Source organism: Neolamprologus multifasciatus, chromosome 22 (assembly GCF_963576455.1).
Source record: "Neolamprologus multifasciatus chromosome 22, fNeoMul1.2, whole genome shotgun sequence".
Taxonomy (NCBI): Eukaryota; Metazoa; Chordata; class Actinopteri; order Cichliformes; family Cichlidae; genus Neolamprologus; species Neolamprologus multifasciatus.
Genome location: NC_140459.1, coordinates 1,468,937 through 1,488,232, shown reverse-complemented (window position 1 = coordinate 1,488,232; position 19,296 = coordinate 1,468,937). Strand labels below are relative to the sequence as shown.

General features: G+C 38.2%; 2 protein-coding genes and 2 long non-coding RNA genes across 5 annotated transcripts in view; 2 read left to right on the top strand and 2 right to left on the bottom strand.

Moving 5' to 3' along the window:
- The window catches only part of LOC146492517 (uncharacterized), a 27,948-nt gene extending 16,579 nt beyond the window's left edge, over positions 1 to 11,369 (top strand). The window contains exon 2 of the long non-coding RNA XR_014872066.1: positions 11,281 to 11,369. This is a non-coding gene — a long non-coding RNA (uncharacterized LOC146492517). The remainder of the gene's footprint in view (positions 1 to 11,280) is intronic.
- Positions 1 to 19,296, bottom strand: part of LOC146492509 (class I histocompatibility antigen, F10 alpha chain-like) — a 153,949-nt gene that overhangs the window by 10,374 nt on the left and 124,279 nt on the right. The gene's annotated exons all lie outside the window — the stretch shown is intronic.
- On the top strand, positions 2,330 to 8,721 carry LOC146492518 (uncharacterized). Its single transcript, XM_085149239.1, has 7 exons — positions 2,330 to 4,402; positions 5,268 to 5,378; positions 6,695 to 6,757; positions 6,839 to 6,943; positions 7,199 to 7,338; positions 7,593 to 7,705; positions 8,435 to 8,721. The coding sequence occupies exons 1-7, from the start codon at positions 4,246 to 4,248 to the stop codon at positions 8,550 to 8,552; spliced, it is 807 nt and encodes a 268-aa protein (XP_085005365.1). The 5' UTR covers positions 2,330 to 4,245; the 3' UTR covers positions 8,553 to 8,721.
- LOC146492516 (uncharacterized) lies at positions 9,576 to 19,296 on the bottom strand. Of its 2 annotated transcripts, XR_014872045.1 has the most exons (4): positions 18,732 to 19,296; positions 12,896 to 12,967; positions 12,688 to 12,749; positions 9,576 to 10,857 (listed from the first exon to the last, which is right to left on the bottom strand). It is a non-coding gene; the product is annotated as an uncharacterized LOC146492516 (long non-coding RNA). The 2 variants fall into 2 exon arrangements; XR_014872044.1 differs by lacking the exon at positions 18,732 to 19,296 and having other exon boundaries at positions 12,896 to 13,268.

Genomic DNA, 19,296 nt, shown 5'->3' with positions numbered 1-19,296 from the left:
GAAACCATAATTCCCAGCCCCGCCCCTGCTTTGTGACCAATGAGCTGACAGCACACTTATGACAATTCGAGTATGACAATTCAGATTACCGCTCATCTCATTGGTTGAGGAAAGGTCGCTTGCGGAGAAAATACCGGAAGACAACAGATGACCACAACAAAAAGCATGGCCAACGGGGAAATAAACGCCGACACTGCGGTGCAAGTCTCAGACGACAGTACACCTGAAGCTGGGCAAACACTGCGATTTTCAAACTGCACGATTGGCTCGCATGGGTTATAAGTTCGTAGGTCACGATGCAGGGTCTCACACTATACCGCCCGATGCTCTGATGCGACCTGAGTCACACTGTGCCTCCATAAAATGAAGGTCATAACAGAAAATCTGTCGCTCGCTCTCCCTCTCTGTCTTTCACTCACACAGACACACACCGCCATCAACATTGCTAAATTACTAATGACAAACATGATCAGGCAGCTGTGATTGAGCAGCAATGTAAATCCAACTATTTTCACGGTTGTTGTGGTCGTGATAATTTGGTGATGCCACATCGAAAAGGCTCGGATGAGCTTTCCAAAGTTCTACAAGTTGTGCCTCCATCGCTTGTGTCCAGATCACACGCTGCACAGCCGTGCTGCTCCGTCTTTTTCACCGACGTTTACGTGTTTGCGCGTGAGCAGTGTGAGCGGCTGCGGTGACACCCTCACGAGCGATTGATGATCGGGAGCTGGTCGTGAGGTGTTAATCGCTTCTCGTTACCCCACGTATACTACACTATGCACGATGAAGGCCAAAATCGGGCCGATCACGACTCAAAAATCGGCTCAAAATGGGCCAAAAATCGCACAGTGTGAGCCAGGCATTAGACCAGCAATGTTTGTGCCTCTCAGAGAAAGAAAAAAAGGCTGCAAAAGTGCAGAGAAGAATGGGAAAAGGAAAACACCTGGCTGGAAAAGTTCACGATAACACCTATAAAGCGCACTGCACTGTGTGCCGGCGCACTTTTTCCATAGGCATGCTTCTAATGGTGGGCACATGAAGAACATGAGGGGCGTGAAAGCTCGGGGAACCCTTAACCAATTTTTGTCTACCAGGCCACGGCAGAACCAGATATGGTAAACACTGGTTTGTTTGTTTTTAAACCCTCTGGTTAAGGTTAAAATGGGCATGTGCAGTGAATATCAGCGCTATGTGGCCAGAAGTGTGATAATATAATTTATTTTGTGTAATAAACAACTGCAAGGATAGATGATTACAACAAATAGATGAGTAATACATAAAAGTAATACATAGATGAATAATGATGATGAGTTATGATGCGTAATCATGGGAACAAGTGGGTTTACAAACGGGAGCAAAAGCTGAAATAATGCCTCTGCTGAAGCCAATTGCACTAAATGCACTAAATGTGCACTGTTACAAGAATATTTTTCTTTCTATTATTTTCTATTAATTTATATAATTTTAAGTTAAGCAGGACAGAGTTCTTTTAAAGAAAGATTTACTTTTATTATCAAAAGTTAAGCATGACAGGCTTCTGTTTAAGAAAGAGACCTGTTTTATTGTGTTAATGTTGTCATTTTGAGCTAAAAATAAATGGCTAAATGATTTTTGTTTCCCATGTGTTGATATCACAAAGGATACGCATCTACTTAAATCAAATTCAAGTCAAATGGTTAAAAAAAATAATTTCACACACAAAAAAAGAGCTAAAAAATTCACCACACTGGGAAGGGTGAAGACAACTGGGTCGCCCGGCCCTGGCCACGAGGTGTCCCTTATTTATTTCTCAGGGAGTTGGCAACCCTATTCACCGCTAACAACAGCTCCCTCACAAATATTAATTTAACCTCTTTTCCCTCTTTCAACTGGGAAAAACCGTGCTCCGCGGCAGCATGGAGTTTTTCCTTGCCGTCTTTGTTCTTCTACACCACACACCGCGCACCGAGCTGCAGGTGATGCCTTCAGGGTAAGCCCGGAAATTAAACTATCAGACGAGAACTACGATGCATTCAAAGAACCCTGTACTTCTGATTGCTGTAAATCTTACCAGGGTTACATTTGTTTCTTTTTTCATTCTAGCTGAAGTCCGGGACGAACTGTGTTCCTTTTCAAATCAAATCAAATCAAATGACTTTTATAGTCACATCACATGTGCAGTTACACTGGTACACTACACGTGAGTGAAATTCTTGTGTGCGAGCTTCACAAGTATGGAACGCCAGGACTGCCATAATGAATTAATTAAGTACACCATTAAATAATTAATTAAATGTGGCAATAATTAATTAAAGTGGGAAATAATAAATTAAATAAATAGTTATGAGCCATGTAATTAATTAATTATTGAGACATTTAATTAATTATTTATGTATTTCACATTTTAATTAATTATTTAATGATATATTTATTTATTTCATTTTGGCAGTCCTGGCGCCTGGCTCTCATCTTGAATTAATTTTATCTGTCAACCTCACCCATCAAACGCAGGGGGTGGGGTTAACGCTGCCCATACAGCTTCTCTAACATTTGATTGGTTGCCGTGCAAAGTAAGTCAAAACAGGTCGATCCTAGATAATCGATTGCTTGTGTAGACTTGGGGCAGCCAGGTATCCCAGAATGCATTTCAAATCACAGGCAGCAAAGGTGGTGGTGTAGTTTTAAAATACCCCGTTTTTCTGTCACCAACTACACTTTTAACAGTGTTTTAGCCGCGAATGTCCTAGAAACAGGAGTGATACACCTGCTGCTGTCAGACCTGCAGGTATCAGGCTGTGATGTTTCCTTTATAGTGGACAGAAATATTTGCAGTGGCACAAATAATTTGTGGCATCTTGTTGAAGAACAGCTGATTGTTCTGTAAATAGTTTGAAATGGTTATTTAAAAAATCAAGGTAAAATTAAATGGATGCAAATAACTTTGTTGTTTGCATAACTTGTGCATATGATTTTAAAATTGACAGTTTATATTTGCATTTAAAGTTATGAAATATGATCATTAAACATGTTTGTGGTTGTTACAGTTTTTTGTCTGATTTTGATCAATTGTGTTAACACAGTTTGTCAAAATGAAAACATGACTGTAAATTCAGACACGTGAGGTTGTGCTGAAAACAATGAGACCAAACAAGGCAAATAAATAGTTTTTAAAGGTGAAATGTGGAGGAAACATCAAAAGTAGTTGGACCCCAGAGGGTTAAACATTTTTTTAAAGTAACACAAAAGTTACTTTTCAAGTAATTAATTACTTTTAGAATCTAGTATCTCAGTTACTAACTCAGTTACTTTTTTGAAGTAGTAACTAGTTACTATAATTAATTACTTTTTCATAGGAACTTGCGCAACACTGCTGTCCACACACTCCAAACACACGAAACATGACAAATCTCTCACATCTCAAGACTCTCTCTCTCTCTCTCTCTCTCTCTCTCCACTTTATCTCGGCTGTAACATCTGATGATGTAAAATGAGGACACGAGGATGCGTGGCACATTAAATGTTGCACAACGTATTTGTGAGTTTCATATCAGATAAGAAAAACATTTTCAGAAACCGTTCAGATGCACTTTTATCATGTTGTCCTATAAATTTGTTCCATCATGTGACTCGGCTGTCATATAAACACTTCTGTGATCTTATTTAGTCACAGATCAGATCATCACATCTGTCAGGACAGAAAAACTAGCAGCAGTAAAAAGTACTGCAGAGTCTCAGGTTCGTGTTCAGCCCAGGCTCTGTGCTGCAGCTCAGCCCCTCTCTCTCCCCCCACTTTCTTTACTGTTTCAATGGTCTCTGTCCAAAAAACAACAACAAAGAAATATCTGTGAAAAAGTAGAGTTCATAAACTCAAATCATGAATGAATAAATAAATAAAATAAAATGCAAACATTTTATTTTGAAGGAAATTTAGTTTAATTTGTTGAACAAACCTTCAATAAACCCAGAAAGTTGATTCTGTTTATCTGGACTTTGTGTTATCAGTTTTAATTCTAACTATGGACAAAATGTGGTTCAGCTTTTCCTGTCATGACCTCTGCACTTCCTGTTCAAAGCAGCTCACAGAGAGACAGAGGAAGCGAAGCGACAGCAGCATCAGAATACAGAGGACCAACATTTACTTATGATTTACTGCAGAATCAGAATCAGCTTCACATAGAAAAGCTCCAGTTAACAGAGAAACACAGCGACTGAGTGACAGCTCTGCTGTACAGGAAACTGATACTGCTGAAAACTGAGCATCTTAAAATGTCTTCCATCATCGATGAGGATCCAGAGTTGAGCATGAGTGTGAAATACAGCAAAGGAGAGGACAGAGGAGAGAGACTGGAGGGACTGGTCCTCCTCCATGAGAATGTGGACTCCAGCACAGACCATCAGGTCCCTGTTTCAACACAGGACGGAGGTAAGTATCAAATACTGAGGGATCAGGAATCAGGAGAGACTGTTTCCATCTTCTCAATAAAATATCAAACTAATACAGATCCATCAAAGCTTTTGGGTCCAGAGACTCAGTTTATTCATAGTGTGGAGGAAAGTTCAAGCTTTGGTGAAGGTGTGCAGTCTCTGCTCTTATTATGGTTTATATGTTTCTATATTTTTAATGTTTTCTGTTTATTTAGAGAATAAATGATAAAAATGGTCTAGTTTAAAGTATCAGTGTGTTATTTTAGTAAGTGTAGAAACTCTTCAGTCTCCACAAGCTGACAGAAAGGTGTTGGAGGAGTTATCTCACAGATCAGTGGTGAAGGCAGAAATATAAGAAACAAGGAAGTGTTGGTCGACACTGTGGAGCGAGTATAACCACGGAAACTGCTCAAAGCACACTTTTCACAGCTAGTTTTAGCTGACAGGAAATCAGACCAATGAATAACAACTCTGTTTTCATTTCAGCAAATCATGGAGATATTGTTTTAATGACATAATATTCATATTATAATAACCAACATTGTCTTCATGATCTGGTCTTTGTGTGAAACACGGCTGATACACATTCGTCTGTTTCTGAGTCACATCAAAGCGTTTCTCTGTCAGAGTCTCTGTTCTCACATATGTAAAAGTCACCTGAAGACAAACATGTGACAAAGTCTCCTGTAAATATCAAAACTGCTAGAATGAACTTGTTCAGCTCATCATCAGGTCGGCTGCAGGTGGAAAGTCTTTCTGACGATAAACCAATAAAATACGCTTGAAAAATGGGAAACAAATTATGATTAAAACATGTTTAATAATTAAATTAACAAATGATTTTCTCCATTTTGCCTTCGTAGAAATAAAAGCCCAGGAGAAGCTTCCAGCTGTGAAAAGAAGCCGTTTCAGAGGTGTTGAAGTGAAGCTGGTGGTTCTGTATCTGCTGATTCTGGCTGGAATCACAACACGCTGTGAGGAGTTTTATTATCATGCTCATGATACACTCCCATGTTAAAATGAGCACCTTTGCTGCCTTAAAAACATGTTTCCATTCAGGACCAAATGAGTTTTGGTCTCTAAGGATAGTTTCCTCTTCATAAAAACTGCACGGTGGCATTTTAAATGGAATTCTCTGATCAATAATATGAGCTGCTGTGTGGTACAGCCTGACCAACACGTTGGTTTTGCTGACTGAGCTTCTAGTATTTCATGAGTCTGTTACTTAGCACTGATTAGCAGGTGTGTGTCTGTGTGCATGATTCCTGGCTCATATCTTGTGTGTGTTGTGGAAGTGGAGTGAATGTTCTTGTTGTTCCTTCAAACTCTTCACTCAACACGGTGATTCTGTGATTATATCAACAAAGCAGACAGGCAGCAGCATCTGCTGCAGACTGATGCAGGTGCAGTCACACTATGTTAGACAGTGGCCGTCTGTCATTGTGCGACTAGTTAGTTCACTTGGTGTATTAAGCAGGTAGCTAACAAGCTAATGTTAGCTCCATTCATCTGCTGGGATATATCAATTAATCTTTTTTTTATTACATCAAATCACATCAACAGTTGCCTCGAGGTTCTTTATATTATCAGGTAAAGACTCCACAATAACAAAAACAACAACACAGAGAAAACTCCCAGCAGCTGCTGATGTTTGGATTTTAAGGTGGTTTGATTCTAGGTTTTAAATCAGTTGATAATCTTCAGCTGACCTTTAGGTCCTGGTGGAGCTGTGACAGACTTAATGGTGAATCAGGAGAAACATCACAAATCTGTGATGTGAGAATAGAGACGCCTGCAAAAGGACGTCTGAAAGCAGGAAAAACTGTAACAGGAGTTCCTGGAAGCTGCAAGAAGAAACATTTATTAATTATAAATAAGCAGAAAGAGGAAGTGTTGAAGCCTCAGAGCAGCTTTGACTGAATGTAAAAAGACATATTTTCAGTGAGAACAGGCACATGTCACATGAGTCAGAATCTATTCTTTCAAAGCATATAGATAACATCTCTGACTACAGGTGTAGAAATGCTGTTTGATTCTTCACCTTCTTCCTCCACACTGAAGCACAATTATTCTGAATCTTGTCAGTGGTTTTTGTTCACAGTTGATACGTATTTAGCTCATCAGATTTCCTGTAGTTCTAACACCTCCACCCACAGGACATGTTAAAGAACAATGGCTGCAAGTTTCTGACTCTTATTGATATTTGACAAAGCAGAGGAAGAAGATTATTTCTGTTCAATGTTTCACTCATTTTATTTTATTTTATTTTGATTTCACTGAAATATTTCAGATGCTTTGAACAAGAGTGAATTCAACAAAATGAAGAACAGCCACACTGAGGATGAACTTCAAGGTAAGCAAACACCAAGTTCTTATATCACAGATATATTTGTAGAACATTTTAACTTAATTTGAATCTTTTTTTTCTCTAAAGACACAAAAACCAGCCTGACTCAGTTACAGAGCCGTTATGATGAACTGAGTAAAAAACACAGTCAGCTACAGGAAGAAGTGAAGAAGCTGAAGAAGATGATAGAAGGTAATAAAGTTTGAATAACTAATAGAAAACATCAGTGTTACACAGTGATAACCTGATTGTGTCTTTGTTTTGAATCCTAAATGTTTGATGCTGTGTAACAGTTTCTCTGTATAAATGTAAGTTTCAGTTAATTATGAATAAGAGAGAAAACCTGAGTTTAAATGAAGTATTTACAGGGAAAATGACAGGGACCAAAGATTAATGTGATACAACATGACACAAAGTCTGACTTTAAAACATGTGTTTGACTTTAAGAGAAGTGTGATGAAGGATGGAGGAGATTTGGAAGCAAGTTTTACTTTAAATCCTGTGAGAGGAAAACTTGGTCTGACAGCAGGAGAGACTGTCAGGATAAAGGAGCTGATCTGGTGGTGATAAACAGCAAAGAGGAACAGGTGGGTGTGTTTGTTCATGTCTGTGTGATCTTTGATGGAGCTGACAGTCATCTGTTACTTGTGTTTTTGACCTGCTGTCAGTCTGTGACCTGCTTCCTGTCTCCACTCTGATGGATTTCTCTCTGATTTCTGCACAATGGAAGAAAAGTTTCATCACATTTATTCTTCCTTCAGACATATTCACAAGATGATGTCACTACAACAGAAGTGCTGAATTATGACTGGAGACAATATTTGTGTCTCTTCTCAAACAGAAATTTGTCAATAAACTGAACATGAGAGGAGAGTCCTGGATTGGTCTGAGAACCAAAAACACATCAGGAGGATATGAATGGGAATGGGTGGACGGAGCACCGCTGACAGAAACGTGAGACATTAGTTTGTTTCTATTCCAGAGTTATTATTTAGAAGTGAAACATTGATGTTTTGGAAGATAGATCAGCAATACATGAGTTGAGCTATTTTCCAACAGCCCCACAAACTGAATGTAAAGAAAAGCAGAAATCCTCCTTTGAATGAACAGCTGTGCTTGAACTCTCTTCATCTGCAGTCTGTGATGACGTTCAGTTACAACAAGTCAGTTTGAAGAAATCAGGATTGAAACATGTTCAAAGCAGCGACCGACACATTTCACTTTGTTCAATTTGTCTTCATGTTTTTTGTGCTGTAATGTTTCTTTTCTCACAGAACAAAAACTGTTTCAGAGAATTCCTGTCTCTTCTTCTTTGGTGTTTGTAAAACTTCAGAACATATGAAGGAAGAAGCTTCAGTAAATATGACCTGATAGACACACATTTCAAAGTGATGTCTGTAAACAGCTGACAAAACAGTTTCAAACAGCAGAAAGTCAGCTCTGACTTCTTTTTATTCTCCATTTTTACAGCAGGAAGATTTCATATTCATCAAAGCTTGAAAGCTGTTTTAGTGTGCATGATGATTCTCAGAGAAAAGTCTAAAGGAGGGAAAGTGGGCGAGAAACCTGGGAAAGAAATACAGGAAATATTGGAAATATTCCAAAAGAGACTCATATTTATATGAATGTGACAATAGTTATGAGTTTAGTCCAGTTTCATATCAGATTTGATCTCTCTGACAGGTTCTGGGAAGAAGGATATGAGATTCCCAGTTCTGGTTACTATGGACTCTGCTGTGACGTTGATGGGACATCGATACCGTTCAGTTCTAGATCACTGACCTTCATCTGTGAGAAATGAGTTTGGTGCTTTGATGTAAATGTTTGAATAATCCAACCAAAGACACCTCACTATGAAATGTCCTGCATGAGCCTCAGACTCAGCTTACAGTCTTTACTTGTTCATTCTGCATCATATATTGATTACATATATTGTCCCTCTGTGCTCTGTGCTGTACAGTAAGGTTGGAAGTCAAGTACTTCATTACTCTGTAGTTCCAGCAAATTGTTCTAATAAAAGTCAAAGTGCAGCTTGTCTTTACTTTGGTTTACTTGGTTTATTCATCAGTCTGTTGGTCCTAAAACTTCAGTAAACGTCTTCTTCAGTTTCTCTCAAACAGCTGAAAGTAGCTGCTTCTTACTTTTAGCTACAAATCAGGAACCAAGAGACTGAAACCAGCACAAATTCAGTTTGTCAAACTTACAACGTGTGAATAAGTGAAGATGAATCCGTTTAAAACAGCTTTCCTTCTTCTTCTTCACTTACATCAAAACACAACTTTACCTTCCTGCTTAGTTTGCAGCGAGCTGCCTGCACAGCGTTAAAACACTTAAGGTCAAAGTTCATTTCAGCATGACAGAAAGGAAAAGTCCAGAAACAACAACCCTCACAGTGGACACTGTTAAAGTCTGTTGATTTAAAAAAAATTTTTTTTAGGGGGCCTAGAACTGAGCCCTGTGGGACACCCCACAAGAGAATAGCAGAGGACGACACCAGAGCTACAGTATCCAGAGTCGTACGTAGTGAAGAGTCAAAGTTATTAACAAGATAATCGACCTCTGTTGGAGTAGCGTTCAGATAGCTGCTCTGCTCTATAAGCATTGAAGATGATAACAGTGGGTGGATTATATTCTTAAACTTAATTACAGCACTTTCACAAAGACATCTACTGTGATAAAGTCTGCTCTCCACTAGGGATGGGTACCGGTAATAAACGGTAGTAACCAGACCGAAAAGCAGCGCACATTTCGGTGCTTTATTTTCCTGAGATGTCATAGGTTTCAGATTCTAGCCAATCATTTTACCTTTCCGAGGATTTTTTAAAAGAAAGAACACAATCTTCAAATATACGATGCTTTACAATCCATCATTATTATCAGTAAACGCCCACACAATGGAAGACATTTCAGGATTACAAGAAGAATTTGAGTCTTACAGCAAATATTTCACTGATTCATCCACAGACAGCTTCATCATGTGGACTGAACCTTTTACCGTAAAGTTCAAACTTAAAATCTAGAATATAATTAAAGCATCTTATCCAATCAATAAAGTAATCCTAGCTCGTGCTGAATAAAAGTAGAAATTACCTTGGAAACAGAACTTTTCAAATTAAGAGCTTACATGTAAATGCAAGAAAATACTGAAACACAACATTTTCCAGATTTCTGCCCTAAATTTCCCACAGAAAAAGTTTCTCTATTTTAAAAGTTTCACTGCAAATGAATATTTAAGGCACAATAAAACAATAAATGTATTTACACAGACAGACTGTAGTTTTTGTAATCATCTAGAAGTTCACTCAATTTGGCCAAAACCTCATAAAAGCCATAATAAAAAAGGAGATAATCAGTTTATGCCACGCCCCCATTACAATGATCACACCAGAGTATCTAAAATCATTTAATTCTCATGAGCACCTGAGGTCTCGCTGTTTGTAAAGGTCTGATTCATTAAGCCAACTTACAGTGAAAGGGTTAAAGCACCAACCTTCACATTACATTTATGCTTTGTTTAGTATCCAACCATTTTATTTTATGTATTCACTTCTAAATATTATGATTTTAATTATATTTCTCCTACATAAAAACATTATATGCATTAACAGACGTCACACTAAAACATTTTCTTCCACCTGCCTGGAGATGTTTCCTGCAGAGGCAGCAGGTGTGACTGCTGAGCTCCGCCCACTTTATCAGATGCAGACTTTAGCGTCTGCTTTGTGTCCAATCGGTATGAAACTATTTTCACAGGTGCATAAACCAGTGACAATGTTTCAAATATCTTTACAAACATGTTTTCAGATTTATGATTTACTCTAAAAGTTTTAAACTTATCAAAACTGACTCATAAATTTTGCTGTCATGAAGGTTCAGATTGAGGAAGCATGAACACTTTTAAAACCCATTTCATGGAAAGCTAAAGAACCACATTATACCTCAGATTTTTAATCTGTAAAGTGTAAAATAAACTATTTATATTTATCATTATTATTTGTAATTATTGTAGCCTGTATGCCAATAATCTAGTTCATGCGAGCCGTGAAACTTGATGTAGCTGAAGATTCAGGACGACTCCTGGGCCTGACCTTGTTTGTCAGAATCAGCTGCAGAGAGGAGCAACAGTATTATTTTACATGTAGAGTAGCAGCAGGTTCTCAGTGAGGGATGCACCAACTTAAACTCTTATGTGTAATCACACTGAACTTTTTTAACTTTAAATCAGTTAAATATAACAAAGACTTCAACAATAGAAACCTACTGATATTTATTAGAAAATGTAAAAGTCCAAAAAATAAATAAATGAAAAAGTCATCACATTCATTTGACCTCATCTCATTTCACTTTAATCGGTCTTTACAGCTCACTGCTCTTATTTACACTCACACTAGTGTCTTCTTTCAAATAAAGTCTCTAAAGTTTGAAAGGGAACATAACGAGAGAAACTGAAAGACACACACACTGAACTTCAGGTAAGAAGTTATGACCTGCAGTTTATCTGGTCAGATATAAACCAAGTTTAGGTGGAGTTTATTTTCATTGTGCTGACTTTTTACAGTCAGTTACAATAACTCGTACTGCTACTAGCTAGCATGACGGAGTTTCTATACAGCTGGGTGGTGCTATGATGTTACTGACAGTGAACTTTATTTTATTTATAAGGTTATTTAGTAGAGTTTCCAACCGTCCCGTACAAACGAAATCGTCCCACATTCAGAGAAAATATTACGCGTTTCGTGTTGAGCTGAAAAGGAACAGTTTGTCCCGAACTTCAGCTAGAATGGAAAAAGACACAAAGCTGGAGTTATTCTGTCGTTACGCTGCACAGCTGCCTCTTCCCCTGTCATTCTCTCCCCTCTCTCTCCTGTTGCAACTTCAATCATGAAACTGATCAATGATCAGCTGATCGTCTCTCTTGTTTGTTTATCACTTTGCGCCAGAAAGAGGAAACAAGCGGATGTCGCTAAACAACAGCAGCACGTTTGATCAGCTGTTGTTAGAATTGATTTAATATTAATTTCTAGCATCAGCTGATGTTTGCTGGAGCCACAGCTGTAAAGCTGCTGGTCATGATGGTTTGGATATGTGGTGAGAGGGAAACATGAAGATGAAACCAGGAGATGTCCTTACTGAATCATCAGAGCTGAACAGCTGATGGAGAAACAGGTTTACCTTTTAGGTGACATGAATGAGTTGAAGGGAAGTTATGAACTGTTTCTGTTTTCTAAGTAGCTGACAGCTGGTAACTGTGCAGGGGCGGATCTAGCAAAGTTTTGCCAGGGGGCCAGGTAGGGCATTAACAGGGAAAAGGGGGGCACAAAGAAATACTTTTCTTTCTTACTCTCATATAAAATATTTAGCTTTTATTAAATAGTTATCTGAATCTTACAACCAAAGTTTGTATATTAATTCACAATATTGGCTGTAGACCATTGTTAATCATTCAGAATAAAGAATAAAGAATAAAGTAATGCTACAAAGCGTGTTCATGCAAACATTGTTGGTCTGCCGTGGTACAATGGGACTTCTGCTCATGAACCTCTGTGCACAGCGTCTGCAAATCGGGGCTGTACGAAGTCACCTCATCTTTACACAAAACTGTAAGCTGTCATCTGTGAGGCGCGAGCGGTGTTTGTTTTTACCATAGTTCATGGTGGAGAATGGCTGCTCTGCTGAGTTTTGCTCTCTGTAGCCGTATGAATGGCAAACTACACTGATTAGCAGCGGCATAGGCACACTTAAAATTTCTTCTGAAATTTTCGCTTTCTAGTTAGTACAATAATTCCAAATGTCATCACGTTCATTAATGTCTAACAACTTATTGATCCAGCTTTGCAAGACCAATATCAGGCTGGTGCATCCCTCTCCATATGTCAACTTTCTAATATCCTAAATTAACTCATTGTGAATCTGTGAAGCACATCTGAGATACTTACGAGAGATCAGTCAGAGACACCAGAGTCAGAGCTATCGTAATCACTGTCTTGGTCAATGGACACTGTGAAAGGAAAAAAAGCACAGTATTCAGCTGCAACATGAGTTTAAAATCAGTCAAACCAGAGTACAAAATTATGTAACTTTACACACAAAAATTACACAAAAATATTACACATTGATACAACACGTTAGCTGAGAAAGACTTACTGTTGCTGCCTCTGAGAGCTTTGACTTCATCAGAGTCTTCATCAGCCTCCTCGTCATAGTCAGTGTCCCCTCCTAGAAACACACACACAAAATGTTAAAGTTCATCCTTTGTTGTATGTGCTGCTACACTTCCTGTAAAGACGACAAACAGTTTGAGCTGAATGAAGCAAAACACCAAACTTAAGCCACAAACTCATGTGATGTTAGTGATAATTTGTTTCTGCAATTCACTCAATTTGTCCCAAAACTCATCAAGGCCTTATTAACAAAGAATCAACTACTGTCACCCCATTACAATGATCACACCTGTGTACCTTAAATCCTCATAAGCTGTCCTGTGATCTCACAGTTTGTAACACTCATGTAATTTACTGTCTATTTTATTTATGATGTATTTTGGTTCTATGTTTTATTGTAAAAAGTATGTATTGTGATTGTAAGCCCAACAAGGGACAATGGTTGAGATTAGCAATAGCTATAAGAGAGTGATATTATACCCCTTATGTCAAACTGAGTGATTTATGACCCCCTAGAATGATTTATGGCCCCAGGAAGTAATAAAGTAATAAAGGAAGTAATACAAATATGATATTCATAAAAATATGATATTCATAAAAATATGCTAGTTCATAGCTCATTGCTTTTTCCCCCTAAAAAGAACTAATTGATTATTTAAGTTTCTTATATATCAAATAGCATTCTTTTATTTTTTAATCCATTAAAAAAAAAAAGTTTTTATTTTTTTTTATGCTTAAAAAACGCCATCTGGTGGTGGCTCAGCGTGTGTGCGAGGGCGCGTGCCCGAGGCTGTGTGTCTGTGTCTCCGGACTTTGTGTGTCTCGGGCTCCGTGCTTATGTGTGAAAACGTGTTAATAATACATAGTAAAATAGTGAAACTGTTTAGTTAAACTTTGTAACGTTCAGTATGGCCAGAAATACAGGCTGCATGCCTTGGGGGAAAACTTTATTTCAATTTATATGCATTTGTTTAATCCGAACAAGGAGATTTAGAATAAAACTCAGAATCGTGAAAAAAACAAACAAACTCTGGCGATCCCCGAAAAACGCACCGCGGCTCCCAACATAAAAAACTCTTTTCTCAAAAAAAACCCCTGGTAGGCAGCCCCTCTTTTCCCCAAACCTTATATTTTGGAAACAGGGGAAAAATCCTGAAAAAATCCTCCGCGTTTTCTCCAAAACACCTGAAAAAACCTTACTCGTTTTTCTCAAATTCACCCCGATCCTTAGACTAAATAACCAGGGAAAAACTCCTGAAAACCCTGCTAGCTACCCCTTTTATTCCCAAAAACCTTATATTTCGGAAACAGGGGAAAAATCCTGAAAAGTCCTTAGTCTGTTTTCTTCAAAACGATCCCTCTTACCAGCTACCTCTAAAATTCAACGCAGAGTCTAAGTTCTCCTTTTGCTCTTAATCAAACCGCAACCGCTTCCAGAGCGCAAATATTTCCTGCTTGTTCGCTCCACATCTGCCGCACAATGATTCTGGCTATTCGTTCGAAATTTCCGCCAGAGACCAACTCCGCCTAACTTAGCCCCGCTGCCAATCACATAACAATGGGGCGGCTCCCCTCGCACCCCGGTTAGCCATTCGGCTGCAGGTATGATGGAGGAGTGATTCAGGCTCAACACCGGTGGGCTTTGGGGCTAGACAGCCTTAGAGAGAGCGAAATCTATTTCTACCAGCTCAAAGCGGGTGAAAGTTTTGGTCACACCGTGGATCGCCTTTACTTTGTCTGATTGGGGTGTTTTGAGCCTCATCGCTACGCCCGAAGTGCAGAAGAGCCTGCGGGAAACGAGCTCGCAACAACCACGAACCAGGGATCAACAACTGCCGTCGCTTTCCCTATGTGCATATCATTCGGTAAGTGTTAATCTTCCTCTCTAACTACATTTTTGCATTTTCCTTTTTACCATTCTGTCAATCCTTTCATTTAAAAAATATCACAATGGTTTGTAACACGTACAATACACCATCCGTCCATCCATTTGCTTCCGCTTATCCTTTTTTTCAGGCTCGCGCGGTGCACTGGAGCCTATCCCACGTACAATATACTTTAAAATATATATAAGCTCCACTTTAACTCCCGTAAAAGTTTATACATTACATGTCTACATCACCTATCATGGCCTCATCAGGTATCTCATATCATCTTGTTATTGTTATGTTATGCTCCTTTGATATTTTGCTAGTTTGCGTGTTTTAAAACTCTTTTTGTTTTTCTTTATATTTTTAGACTCTGATTTAAGCCAGATGTGTTAACCTGATCGCTGCGAAACACCAGCTCTGCGTGGATTTTGACCGCGAGTGACCGGATGTTGTTTCCGGCCTGAGGTTGCCTGAAATGCCGTGAGACTCGTTTGAAAGAATGCGCCCGAGACCAACTCCGCCTCCAAGGCGTGCCTACCTTTAGCTGCCACCAGTGAGATATCAGAGCCGGGCTCCACATATCCAATCAGGAGCACGAGCAAGACAGCTTTTGCAGACTCTCCAGAAATATACAAGTCCTTACCAACTGCTCTGCAACCCAGTGTTTCTGGTCCCCGCACTAACATCGCTTTTTGAGATATTTTTTATGAACCACTAAAAGAGCCATTTTACCCCCCAGTACAGAAGACTGCATCTGGATCTGAGGGCAGCAGCGGGGACAAATGATTGTAATGAAGCGACGGACATTTCATGGCTGGTCTTAGATAATCGTGAGTTATTGTGTCTTATGGTGAAAAGTACATAGTTTTGCAAGAGGCATACAAGCGCTGTGGAAAAAGTAATCATAAAACTGTTTTTGTGAACACTCTGCTCCCTACGTTATGCTTTAAAGAATGTGATAATGTGATCATCAAAGAACATGATTTTTTTAAAAAAAAACTTTTATTCTTATGCTTTTAAAGTATGTCAGATTATCTTAAAACACTTATTTGTATGTTATAATGTTTTTCTTACACCATGTGTAATTTTCATAGACACCTTGTTCATTGTATCAATGTGTAATTATGTGTCTTTGATAAATAAATAAAATATTTAATCTTGTATTTGTGTACTTTCTGCTGATTCAATAAAAAATTAGTCACATATCGCTCTGATAAACACAGATGTCTGAAAGAAATGTTTGATGGGACAAAGGAAACAAGTGTCTTGCTGCTAAACTTTTAAGTCACCATGGTTCAAATGAGAAAATGCCACTAGGAAACTAGCAGCTCTAAGTCTTTATGTAAAACATGAAAAACTCCATATCAGTGATATCTACAAAGGTGTACTCATTTCTTTGTTATGTACTTTACTGTTCCAATGAAACAAAAAGAAAATCTCATTTTAAAGTACATTTTTCGGCCATCCTAACCTATTTTCAGGGGCAAGAATGTTGATGTTAGACTGTGTTTTAAATCAGGTTGTGATCTTAAACTAACTATCACAGCACTGATTTTACTGATTACAGTTGTAATCTCAATTAAAATACCAAACTGGCTTTTCTCCAGTCAATGTTATGGTGAAATTTAACTTGTTCTTTTGTGTAATTGCACATGGCCCATCACAGGACCCCTTAGTAAGCTGTAAAGCATAAGTTTTCAATTCACTTTTGTCAGAAAACTTCACAGTATGAGAAGTTACAGCACAGTTTCTCCAAGTGTGTGCTTCTTTTTCAGTCAGCGTGCTTTTAGAGCATCTGCATTAGCTCATGTAGTAAAAGTACAATCAGTAAGTGTACTTTAACATTTGAGATTCCAAGTTACTCTTGCTTAGATCGTGTGAACTATGTTATGAGCCTTTTTCTTTTTTGTATAATGCATCAAACCTGTTCAAATCAGTTTATTTTCAATTTATTTCAACTAATCTAGAGACAAGCAACTCCTGTTTAGCTTCTGTTATGCATTTACCTCTCACACGTTAAACTAAATGTTAGAGTTCTCAGAGTTAACGTGTCTCATGTTACCATGTTGTATTTCTAATACCCAGCCTCAGTGTTTCGCCCTGTTGACCCTCAAATCCAAACACCAATGATCTAGATATTCACAAAATTCATCAGGACATCTCTAACATCTAAAGTTTTTGTTGTTTTTATGTTTTACATAAAAAACTTTTAGATTTTCAAATGAAAGTGACATGCAAGGATATTTTTCTTTAGTGATGTTGCTTCAGCAATCTCAAATACTAATTATTCTGGGAATTTTTATGGTCAAACTGTGATTTTCCAAATGTGTGTTTGTGTGTGTGTGTGTGTGTGTAAAATGACCTTCTTCTTATGATGTTGTCACCGTGAATCATTCAGGATTAACAACACAAATTGTATCGATAGCAGAAACAGTCTTATAACTTATAATTCTCACAAGTTTCCGCTAGTTTTACAAACACAGTCTTCTTCAGCTCTGTTTATCTAGCTTTTATAAAACTGATTTTCCATAGTACACGTAGAATTTAAGTTTTCTTTGCTCTCCAATATAAATGCAATAATTTGCAGGCTTTTTACTGAAACTCTCACAATGCAAAACTCAATGCTCAGAGCTTCATATATCAACAGCTCTGAAAATATCTTCTTTTTTTTTTAAAGTAATGTAGGACAGGATCTCTCACTCTCTGTGTCTCAAAAAAACCCAACCAAACTGGCAATCACCTTGTAGAGGAATTTCTTTCATTTATGTATTGATCACTTTGTTTATTGGTAATGCTTTTAGCTCACTGTTTTAGCATGTCTGCCTCATACTCCATTCAAACAGTTAGACAGGTGGTGGGGGTCTGGTAACAAAGTTGTCTTGATTAAAGAATGTTAGCTACCGCTCATCGCTTGTCTGCAGGCTTTATTAAATGGAAAACTTCCACAACAACCTCTAAACAATGGTTTATGGATTTTTATCACCTGCAACACCATGTAACACTTGGATGTTAGATTCTTTTACCAGTCAGTGTTGTTAGCCCCAAACCCCCGAGGCCCCAGGTTTCTGAGCTCTAACCCTGGCTGCCAAATGTGCCTCCAAGGCCCTTGTGCCTCTTACCACCAGACTAAGTTTGTAGACCTATTTACTAATATTATTTTATTATAGCACAAGGTTCAGTTAGGTTACTATTTTGACTTTCTTACTTTGAGCACATTTTGTCAACCGATACTTTATCAAACCTTTACTTGAGTGTTTTTGACACTAGCAGCTGTACTTCTGTAAAAATTGCCTGCACTTTTGCCACCTCATTTGCCACTTTTCTGGAGTTTGTACAGTTTTTATATTGACACTTTCAACGTTTAACGTGTTATCCTTGATCACAGTTCTAAACAAATTAACTTTCTTGACATAAAAGTAACCCAAAAAAGCAACTATATGTGCAGTTCTCTTTTCTCCAAAGCTAGTTTAAGGCTATGCTGTTGCTGTGATATGGCCATACAAATAATATTAAGTTGAATTATTCTTGAGAAAAATATGGTTGCTTCATGGCTACCTGTTCAGAGAATTTGCAGGCTTTTATGGAAACTGTCACAATGTAACACTCACACTGTCAATTGCAATACTATGAAAACACATCTTAAACATAATTAAACACATTTACTACTATTCTGACTGGTTAGTTGTTTTTTTCAGCAACCCTAGCTATAGCACAGCTATTGCACCTGAACTGCGCATAACCACTTAGCTCGCCACGGCTGAACTAGCAGGCCCAAGAAAGGAAAAAACACTAAACACTCATAATAAACAAAACTGTCACAACATTGCAATACTTTGAAAACACATCTTAAACATAATTAAACACATTTGCTACTATTCTGACTGGTTAGTTGTTTTTTTCAGTGCATTAAACTGCAATAGCGGTGCTAAGTGAGCTAGGCTAACTCACCAGAATAGTTCAAAAAGTTCGAAGAAACACTCCGACTCCTTCGAGGTAGGTACCCGTCTGTGGTTCACCGCTAACGACAGCTCTCTCACAAATATTAATTTAACCTCTTTTCTCTCTTTCAACTGGGGAAAACCGGGCTCCGCGGCAGCATGGAGTTTTTCCTTGCCGTCTTTGTTCTTCTACACCACACACCGCGCACCGAGCTGCAGGTGATGCCTTCAGGGCAAGCCCGGAAATTAAACTATCAGACGAGAACTACGATGCATTCAAAGAACCCTGTACTTCTGATTGCTGTAAATCTTACCAGGGTTACATTTGTTTCTTTTTTCATTCTAGCTGAAGTCCGGGACAAACTGTGTTCCTTTTCAAATCAAATCAAATCAAATGACTTTTATAGTCACATCACATGTGCAGTTACACTGGTACACTACATGTGAGTGAAATTCTTGTGTGCGAGCTTCACAAGTATGGAACGCCAGGACTGCCATAATGAATTAATTAAATACACCATTAAATAATTAATTAAATGTGGCAATAATTAATTAAAATGGGAAATAATTAATTA

Bases quoted from the DNA above. Each gene is read 5' to 3' on its own strand.
- LOC146492518 (XM_085149239.1), top strand. From the start codon at position 4,246: ATGTCTTCCATCATCGATGAGGATCCAGAGTTGAGCATGAGTGTGAAA. The intron at 4,403-5,267 runs GTAAGTATCAAA...TTGCCTTCGTAG, and splicing joins TGTTTCAACACAGGACGGAG to AAATAAAAGCCCAGGAGAAG. The intron at 7,706-8,434 runs GTGAGACATTAG...TCTCTCTGACAG, and splicing joins GGAGCACCGCTGACAGAAAC to GTTCTGGGAAGAAGGATATG.